Source organism: Egretta garzetta, unplaced genomic scaffold (genome assembly GCF_000687185.1).
Source record: "Egretta garzetta isolate BGI_Z169 unplaced genomic scaffold, ASM68718v1 scaffold16, whole genome shotgun sequence".
NCBI lineage: Eukaryota > Metazoa > Chordata > Aves > Pelecaniformes > Ardeidae > Egretta > Egretta garzetta.
In genome coordinates, this window is record NW_009260022.1 from 4,487,786 (window position 1) to 4,498,446 (window position 10,661).

A 10,661-nucleotide genomic window follows, 5' to 3' on the forward strand; every position below is an offset into this window, starting at 1 on the left:
TTTGAAGCATGACTTACCTTTCTTTAGCAAACTCAGTCCAAGCACCGTGGTTCCATTTGTTGCATTTCATCTCATCGCTAGCACAGAGTTCACCGCAGTAGCTTTCAAAGGGTGTAACTTTGGGTGGGGTCTTTGCTGAGTGTCTCTTTTGGACCTTGTTCCTCAGTAGGAGTGACGACTTTGCTTTTTTGAGTCCAGGCTTGCTGCTCTGGAGGTTGTATCTCTCATCATCTCTTTAAGCACCACCTTGTGGTTGAACTAATTTTAGACATGTAAAGGTGTCTGAAAATTGCACAGTGCCACACAGTGAGGCTAAAAGGTACTTCAGGAAAGCACCTCGTCCATCCCTGAGCCACATGCACAGTTCACTATAGCTGTGTCACTCCTGACAGTTACCTTATGTATCCTCCCAAGCCGCGAAGATGGAGGAACCACACCTCCCTGTCAATCTGTGCCAGTATTCACTGTCCACACTGTTAGAAAAGCTTCACCGATGTCCTAACCTGAATCTTTCTTACAGCAATTATTTCTTGATCTCTGCACGATGAACTAGTTGACTTCTTTCTTCTTTTCAAGTTAAAACTGAAGGCTTTTTTTTCACACTTCTGCTAAGACTTGCCTTTTCCTTAGCTGAACAACTTTGATTATTTATGTTGTGCTTTCTGATTATTCTTGTTGCTCTCCTCTAAATCCTGTACAGTTGGTTTAGATACTTTTGAAGTGGGCAAATGAGACACAGTGCTTTAGCTTAGGTCTTAGCTAGGCTGACTAAAGCAGAACTGCATTGTGTATCTAATCTGTTACTACATCCCAATACAGTATTTGCTGCTTTCACAGAAGTATGGCATTGCTTACTCAGTTCTGTTTAATATCTATTATAAACCTCATTTCTTTTTCTGTGCAACTACTGCTAAGGCACTTGTTTCCTACCCTGTCTTTATGTATCTGATTCTGCCTGAAAAGTAGTCAGCGCTATCTGTGTTGCATAATAGCATTGTATTTTCTTCAGACCAATGTCAAAACTGTAGCAAATTGTAAACTTATTCTCCAGTGTACGTGCAGTCCCTCCCATCCTGAAGTCTCCTGCAAAATCAATCAGTGTACATTCTACTTTATCCTGTGTTAATATTTAATAGTATCAGATATGATACATTCTTGTGAACACTGCTCAGAACAGACCTCTGGTATGAATGCCACTTGGACAGTGCTTTACTGGTGATTGCTTTCAAAATACACTTTTCCAACTGGCTTTGCACCTATTTTGGAAGAATTTAATCTACCCCTTGCAGATGAGATTTTCATATGAGACTGTGCTGAAGTCTTACTAAAGTAAAGGGTTGAAAACCTTCTGTTTCTTCCCCAATCTTTATGTGTTGCTACCCGGTCATGGAAAGACATTAGATCAGTCTGGCATGATTTATTCTTGATTAATATATGTTGCACGTGACTCAACATCCTGTTCTTTTCCAGGTGCTTACAAATGGCCTTTTTCTAGGAAGACAAGTTAAGCTGACATGTCTATAATTTTTCAGCTCCTCCTTTTCCCTTTTTTTCTGCCTGCCTTAGTCAGGAATTGTCAGAGGTGACTGCTGATGGTTCCGAGATGGCTGCAGCCCTCTTTAAGTTTCTTCAAGCTCTTCAAGTTTCCTGCATGAAATTCTACAAACCCAGCCAATCTGAAAATAGCTAATTTATGTAATATTTTCTCATCCATTCTTTTGCTTTTTCAGGCTGAGCTTTAACTCCTTTCACTCTACTACTTAGGATATTAGCCATCTGTCTGCCACTGGTGTGTCTGATGAACACTGATACAAAAAATAAATCAACTGCCTCTGGCCTTCTTGAATTATCTGTCAATAGATTTCCCTCTGTTGAGCAGTGGATCAACACTTTCCCTTCTCTTTGTTTTACTGCTAGTGTACTTGTGGAGTATTTTTTGTAGCTCTTGACATTTCTTGGTAGGTCTGTCTCATTTGCTCATTTTCCTTTCTAATTTTGACCCCCATTATTCAAATTATTTTTTATACTTGCCTTTTGTAAACCCCTTACTTTATCCTTTCTGTACTTTTCCTTCTTGTATTTCGGTGTAGAGCTCTTTCTTTATCTAAGTTGAGTCTTTACTACAACTTCTAGCTCTGTGCTAGGATATATTGTTTGTGTAGTTAGTCTTGTTTCATTAAGTAACTACCAGCTCTCTTTAACTCCTTTTACCTTACACTTGCTCCCCCATAGCCTGCTCCAGGAATTTAGCTATCAATAGTCTGTTTTTATGAGAATTTTTCTTCCTAGTCCATTGTTTCTACTTTGATGTTCTTCCTTCCTTCACAGCTGATCCTTCTGTATTTGTCAGGATCAAATGTAGGTGAACAAGCTTACCTGCTGCTTTCTGCAGGTTCTTGTGCTGAGCCTTAGCTTTCACCTTGGGTGTTTTCTGTACCTCTGGGTTGAATCAGATTTCCTCTAAATGCTCTCTTATATTCTGTTTTGATTAGGGTGGGAAATTTATTGATAAGTCTTCATCCATATTCATTTTTTTCACCTATTAGTTTTATGCATTTTTGTTGTAGCTTAACAGAAACTCTAACGAACAAAATTTGATTTATTTTCACTAGTCTATTACTGTAAAAGTCTCTTACATTTTTTGTCTTATGCATTTTCTCTCTCCTTTGAAGTATATTCCTAACTAGAATTAAAATCTGGAAGCTAGATTGAGTATATTGTGCTTTATTGATTTAAAAAAAAATCATTTAGGAATGTAAAATTTAAAAATAATTTACATCATTACTTTAATGCCAATTTAGCCAATCATTTAAGTATATACTTACCTTCAGTCTCATTGAACTTGATGGGGACTTGAAATACTTTTAAAAGAAAATGCAAGCAAAAATTATTAATACTCAGAACGATATCTCTGACGTCATTATTTATATACCCATTCGAAACTGTTATTCAATGGATTTGTTTGAATTAGAGGCATCTTTCAACAGATTCTTGCTATTCTTAGCATGCTTTAACCGCAAATGTAGGCTGTCTAAAGCCCGCTCCACACAGTTCCAGAAACCAAGAAATACTGGGGGATGTTCTACCCACCCTTCTGGTGGGACAGAAATGTTTATATTGTTAGAAATGTTGCATATATTCTATGATTCTACGATTCTATAATTCTATAACTTAAGTGAGTCTTTGAAAAATTGTTGACTTATTAATGAGAAAAATCAGCAATCCAAATTTAATTGTATTGATTTGCCTTTTCAGAGACTTCTTGTAAGCTATGAATAGAAATGAAAAACCATTTGCACTGTTTTCCATGTACAGGCCTCTCTGTTAAGATTATCTTATCTTTATTGATTTCTGTCATGTGCTTCCGGTGTTTTCGTCTTCCCGGCTGACCTATAGTCTCACAGTGCATTCGTAGGTCCTAGCACTATTTGATTACCACAAGGACTTTGTCACATCATTAAAATCCTGTGGGAGCTAACGAACAGATGCCCAGCTTAAGAAAACCGATACCTGGCAACCCAGCAGTACACGGCATGTGTTCCACTGTACCTCTGACCTGGCTGTCCTGCCTTTACTGCATGGGCGTAAGGGAGCCGTGGCTGCCATGGGCTGAGGTGCAAGGTCTTGCCCTTGTGGGAGACCTCTGTGTTTGGTGTGATCTGCCCTGTCAGCAAGCCCACAACACCAGCCAAATTCAGCCCCCGTGTTGTGTCTCCTGAGATTTCACACTGGAAGTAAATTTGGTCCATGCTGTTAACTACAAGTCCCAACAAAGCAAAATGTCTTCCCATCATTCTGAGGTGGCTGCTGAAGTTTGGTTTTGTTCTCCTTTGTCTGCATTTCTACTGTCCTTTAACTCTCTGCTTTCCTTTTTCCTCTGTGTTTCCTTGTCTCCCCTCTCCTTCACCTGTTTGTTACGTGCCTGTTTTCCCATTTCTCTCATCCGCTTCTCCGCTTCTCTCTTGCAGAGACTTGATAGCCTTCCCTTTCACTCTTCCTTCTGCAGAACCAAGTCACTTGCTTTACTCTTTTTCTTTTCCCTTCACCAGCCCCTTCGTGAAAGTCCTTACCCAGGTCTCTGTGGTTGGCCTGTAGTCCTGTGTTCCAGAGAGCTCTGGTGAGCAGCTATGAAAGGGTGGCCAGCTAGGCCTGATAATTTTGAAAAGGCAGAGAGTGGGAGCAGAGCTTTTTCTTCGTTCCTGTTTTCTTCTGTTACTCTGTAAGGGAGAAGAGAGCTGAGTAGAAAAAGGTGCTGAAGGAGGAGAGGGTTTCCGTGGCAGGGGACTGAATGGCAGAGGCAGGGACATGCTATTGTGGCCACTATGGGTCAAGGGCAACAAGCGGAAGAGCTAGCTATGCCTGCATAGCCTCAGATCTGATGTGATGTTTGGCCATTGCGCACTTCATTGGTACTTTAGAAAGCTTAACATGCATTTGTTTATTCATCTTCACGTGTCATGTCACTGTTTCAATTTGCTGAGCATTAAAAGCCAAGTTTGTCCTTAGGATGTCTTCAGAGTGCTTTTTCTACTCACGTCCGTTGGGCAGAGCTTGGACTTACCTGTCATTCTTTGTGTTACAGCTTCTTTGTTAGTTTTTTTTATTTTAGCCTTATTTTATTTTACTGCTCAGCCTTTAAAAATGTATTTAATTTCATTTTATTTTTCAGACACCTCTTATTGAACCTCACATCCCACATCGTGCTACTAAAACCATTACACAGGTAATAGGACGTAGGTGTGCTGTAGAGCCAGGCCTCTAGACAAATGGAAATAACTCCTATTTCCAACAGTGTGATGCGTATCAGCTGAAGTGATGCTTTCTGTTAGATGTGGAAAGTACGTGAGACTTAAAATCCTGAATATATACTACATTGCTCTGCAAAAATAAGCATCTGTGCAAGGACTTTTAATTTAGGGAAAAGAGAATTTGTGTTTTGTTTTGTAGAAGGCAGTAAAGAGATTGTGGAAAGTTTAAAATCTGTGTGTCTTGGTCCCTTTTTTTTTTCTCCATGATCACCAAGGTTCCTTCAGAAAAGATCCTCAGAGCTGGAAAGATTTTGCGGAATACAATTCTGTCCCGAGCCCCTCACATGATAAGAGATCGTAAATACCATCTGAAGACTTACAGGTGTGTGAGCTGATTGTATAGAGGTCTCTGAATTTTTATGCCTGCCATCCTTTGATTTGTGATTTATGCCTTACCATACTTGCAGGTGTCAAAAGGTCTGAAATTATTCTGTGATGCTATTTGAGTCTGGATGTTATGCAGTCTTTAATGGGCCTGGTAAATCTTTTCTGAAGTAATTTGACTGGAAATTGAGTCCATGATTGTGAACAGAGTATTCACATACAAAAACTCTTCCAAAGTTAATAGCATAGTTAGCTGGAATATTCTGTGCAATATCAAGTTAAAATGTAGATTCTGTTCTCTTCGTATATTAGTAAGAGATAATAGGAAAGCTCATTAATGTATTATGCTACTGTACTGATTGCTACAGTGGTGTTGCTCAGTGTGGAGTTCTGAAAATTCACCTGGTGTGAAACATTCCTTATGCATGTTTTCTGTTATATTTAATTTTTTTTTTCAGTGTATTGCCAGGCTTTCTTATCTTCCTGCTGGTGGCAGCACTGTCTTGCTGAAGTGGGATAACAATGGCACTTGTAGAATAAGAATCTGACTTCAAGGAGTCAGGATCTGTCTACTGCTGGCTTAAGGAACAATCAATTTGGTTTTGTGTCTGATGTTTAAATCAAATACCTAATGAATTATTCAGAGTATATTTAAATAAAAATTGGTTTAAAATCTCTGAGTATATATTCTTCTAAATAGTAAATCAATATGTTGCTGATCTGCTTTTGAGATAAGTGCATTGATTTTCCATATTCCAGTCCAAAATGTATTTAAGATGATGCAAGGTATTTGGAGCTTGTGAATTGATCTGAGAATATATCGTGATATCTACAAGAACAAAAGAGCATGTATGATAAATGAAGACCAATGCTGTCCAAACAGCAGCACCATTTTATCTTATACATAAGTAGGAAAAACTCTTACTGTTCTAATCTTTTTTTTTTTTTTTAATGGAATGCCAAAATTTAGATTGGATCCAGGTGAGGGAAAGTTTTGTAATCAAAATGGGATTTTAATTGGAAGAGCATTATTTAAGCTAGATTTCAGTAATTTCAGCATTACCTATTTCTTCGGTCTCTGAAAGTGATGCAAGAAGTGTAGAGCCACAAGAGCCTGTCTAGAAGGGCTAGCCAGCTTCCTCTCTGTTCCACATGTGATCAGTTATAGATTTGTAAGTTTTCGATCACCAGATTGCTTATTTGGTTCTGTTCTGCTGAGCTAGGGAATGTTATGACAAAGAATTTTACTTAGTGACCACATGGCTTTTTTCCCCCTCTTTGGGCATTCTCCAGAACTTGAGGCCTGCCATTGTCTGCCCCTGGGTCAATCAGGAGCTGCGGGGGGACCAGCACCTAGCATGAGGGAGCCTCAGAAATGCTGTAGTCCTACAAACCGATGTCGCTACATACGGTGTGGCTGGAGTTTGGTTACAAATGGAGGAACACCCGCATAACACTCACTCTTCCTATAGAGGCTGTTCTCATTGGCAGAGCTTTTACAGTGTTAGATGATTGTTTGCCTGCAGGATTCTGAAAGGCATGAGGCTTTTGATATCCCATGGTATACAGAGAAGGTTTTCTTTGAAATCTGGTTTGGAGGTTGTTGTGCTGGTGCAACAGGTTTTATACCGGGTGATACAGGGTCACTCTGATCCTCTGAACTTTGCATTTTCCAGAACACTTGTTGTTCTGCTGAGGTGATCCTCTCAAAACTGAACACCTTCACTGGAATTTCAAGCATATATACGTAGATGGTGACACTGTGTTTTCTGTAAGGAGATTCGACTAAGGTTATACAGAGTTTAAGATATCACTGTTCTTGGCAGACACTCTGTGTGATCTCTTGGCTAGCTCCCTTTTCATTTCTATGTATGTATTTGTCCTTCAGGCAATGCTGTGTGGGGACAGAACTAGTTGATTGGATGATGCAGCAAAGTCCTTGTGTCCATTCACGAACCCAGGCTGTTGGCATGTGGCAAGTACTGCTGGAAGAAGGTGTTCTTAACCATGGTAAGATAAAGAAAATCAGCATCTTGACTACAACATGGGCAATGTGTGACATCAGTGCCTCTGTAGGTCTCTTTCATGAAAAAGAAAGGGATCATGATCCCAAAAGAAACGCTGCAGAGCAACCTGTTCATTCATAAGTGCAAGTGCAACACACAAACAGTATTACATGAATCTTGCTACCAATATCTGTTTTTAACTTAGGAGAATATTGAAAAGTAAATGAACAATTTATAATAACTCTAATTATACTTAGGAGTACGCTCGCTTGTCATTGTATTGCAAGAGCTATATAGCACTCAGGCCAAAACCAAGAGATGTATTACCATACACAAAACTGATCTTCATCAGAGATTTCCAGCATTTGGAAGTGAATGTGAGCATTTGTGTTTGCTCAGATCCAAAATTTTGGGATGATTTTCAGTGGGTTTAGAATCATTCCAAAATTCAGCACACCAAATATTCCAGTGCAGAGATCTGGGATTTTATGATCGTTTTCTGACTGTATTTTACATTGATTTTCAGTTTCCATTTGGCAGGATTTACTTGGTGACAGGACATTATAGCCCTCAAAAGGGTAGCTTTCTAAAGCAATATTCATATTTGAAGCTTTGCATGTACAGTTTTATTAAATTTAGAAGAGCAGCTCTATTGCAATACACTTCCATTTATCCTCTGTTGTGCTTCCCATATCCCAGGGAGAAATTTCCACACTGAAAAGACAGATTGTTTCCACTGATTCTTTACCCTAAGGGCTCTAGCTTCAATTCCTGCCAAATATTCCCTTGAACTCCCAGGAGAATGCTGTTGCAAGCTGCATCACAGTATTCAACTCAACAGATCACTCTGACTTGCTTGGAAGACCAAGGGTTTGTCCTTTGCCGTATCATAATCTCTCTTTAGAAGTCTTCTCTTGGTAGTCTTCCCATTAAGTTCTTCAAGTAGGTCAATGAACTTGCTCCTGGGATTGTATCTTGATGATGTACATTTCTGGTACATCAGAAAGAGGTTAGATGCTTTTGTTACGTTTTAGCCCTGTATGAAACATGTAGGGCACGGTGTTCGTGCTGGAGAACACCTCTTAGAAATTCATGATGTAACCATTTCTCCAGTGTGAATTGTTTGCTTAAATGAAGTGGTTTGAAACAATAAGAATAAAACCAGATCTAATAAGAAAAACACACATGCGCCCCCCCAACACGTATGTATACACACCCACAACACACGTATATAGAAGCCTTTTGGAAAGTATTTGTAGTACAGAATTTAAAAGTGTACTCTCCAAGCTACATTATTTGGACATATGTGAGAAATAAAGGTGTTTCATACTCTTGCAGTTTCTCTGTACCTTTCTTTCCCTTCTTAACCAATATATCTGTAATGTGTACGATACTACACAGATTTCTACAAGGTTAACTTTAATGAGGAGAGCTTAGTCTTTGATGTGTTATGTTTTCAGTGGATCAGGAACACCACTTTCAAGACAAATACTTATTTTATCGATTTTTGGACGATGAGCGTGAAGATGCCCCTCTGCCAACTGAGGAAGAGAAAAAGGAGTGTGATGAGGAGCTACAGGACACTATGCTGCTTCTGTCTCAGATTGGACCAGATGCTCATATGAGGATGATTCTCAGAAAACCGTAAGCAGATTAATAAGTGAATATTCTACATGGGCCTTGTGGCATGGAAACAAGAGAAAGCTACTTTTATTATCAGGCATCCTTTGGCCAGTTATTTCACTTCAGTGCCAGTTCGTTCAACCTCTAAAGTTTTTAAGTCCATATTAAGTAATTTCCAGTCCTTATTAAGGCTTATAAATTGAACTGTGTGTTGAGAATAACCATCAAAGACCATCAATGCCATCATACGCACCTCGAGGAAAATGCTGCATTATGAGTTTTTATTTCACTTCTGAGTCTCCCCAAAAGTAAGTTGCAGGTAATAGAAGAGTCCTGCTCTGTTAACACTTTCTGTGTAGATGTGCCATTCAATTAACTATGCTGCTTTCAGTTATTGTGAGTGAGTAGAGTGGTAGGATGGCAGCACAGCAGGTACCTTTCAATTACAGTTGTCAGTGGCAAACATTAATTGGATTCATCCTTGGTAGAACTTTATTGAATTAAGAAAAGCTAGACTTGGCCTGTTGTAGTTTGCTAGCAAGGTGTGAAATGTGGCTCTGTGGGTTTATTTATCCATTCTTATTGTTATAAAATCAATACATTGGGAAAAAATGCTTTCTGTACCTAGGCCACAGAGGGTGTCTGCCTAACCTTTTCAGAGCTATCAGATCATGTCCTCTCACTCATCGGTTGGCTAACCATCCTTTCAGCAATACGTTCTGGTCACACTGAAAACTACCCTAAAGGCCTTTTTTTACAGGCAGCTGTGTAGTGACTTCAGAGCAACCAGTATAAACTCTGTTTGACCCTCTGTTGAAGGCAACCTCTTTGTGATGCAGGTAGTATTTAGGGGCCACTGAAGACATATTTTACTGCTAATTAAGTGCACTGAGCATAATGAATTACTTAAGGTCATCTTCACTGAAGATTTACTTGTAACGGTCAGTTCAAGAAAGATAAGTACACAAAGGTGGATCCCGCTCCTCTGAGGCCATCGGCAAAGTTTGTCTTTGCTACTGGATAGGATTGTGCCCCGCCTACAGTGTGAGAACACTTTTTACACTAAAAGTGTTTTGAATCCACTTAACACAAGTGCTTGCTCCTGTTCTGTTTCCGTCTGTATCCTTTCCCTGCTCCATTCTTGTCCCTGTGTGGTCTGTTTAGATCATAAGCTCATTTAAACGTCACTTTTCCAAAAACTTGCTAAAAGCATTGAATTTCAAAAAGTGCCATCAGTTACACATGCTTATAAAAATACATAACACTGCCATTCAGCAATAGTTTTAAAAGTATACATTCTCTTTCCTCTGTTTATTAAAGGTGTAGTCAAACACAACCAAAGGAGGGCTTGCTCCCTGTCGTGCAAAATACATAGACAAACCAGACTGGGAGCATGGTGCTTCCATAAACCTTTATGGTGTCAGGGAAGCGAGGTGTTTTCTCCTCAGATGATGTCCTGTGCATTCTCCACTGAGGAGTGAAAGAATGCAAACCCACGAGCAGACGCCAGTCATTAGGCGACAGTGAGCAGTGCTGTGTGTGCTGTGACCCTACACCTCTGCGCTATCTCCTTTGCCTCAGGCTGACCGAGCAGGTTAGCTCTTGAAGAATTGCCCCCTTAGGTTATGGTGGTTTTTGGCTGCCTACTACATTTGCTTCTCATCATGACTTTCAGAGCAACCAGTGTAACTTCACCCTGGCAGGATAAATGCTGATTATCATCCACACTCCTTGCAGAGAGCTGAAAGGCTGGAATGATGCTGTGGAAAGTACTGCTCTCCCTTCTGTATCGTCACTTGCACAGCATCAGCTGAAAGAATACTCATAGGAGATACTTCATGCAATATAGTGAAGGGGAAAAGGTTTTCTCAAGACTGACAGCCATCTGACATCTTTCCCT

The 10,661-nt window shown here is 39.7% G+C and overlaps 1 protein-coding gene across 1 annotated transcript in view; it reads left to right on the forward strand.

Annotated features, from left to right (window-relative positions):
• RAPGEF4 (Rap guanine nucleotide exchange factor 4) overlaps nt 1-10,661 on the forward strand; it is a 154,438-nt gene that overhangs the window by 93,854 nt on the left and 49,923 nt on the right. The window contains exons 7-10 of the mRNA XM_035896222.1: nt 4,670-4,723; nt 5,024-5,130; nt 7,021-7,142; nt 8,599-8,782. Coding sequence (XP_035752115.1) covers nt 4,670-4,723; nt 5,024-5,130; nt 7,021-7,142; nt 8,599-8,782 — 467 coding nt within the window. The remainder of the gene's footprint in view (nt 1-4,669; nt 4,724-5,023; nt 5,131-7,020; nt 7,143-8,598; nt 8,783-10,661) is intronic.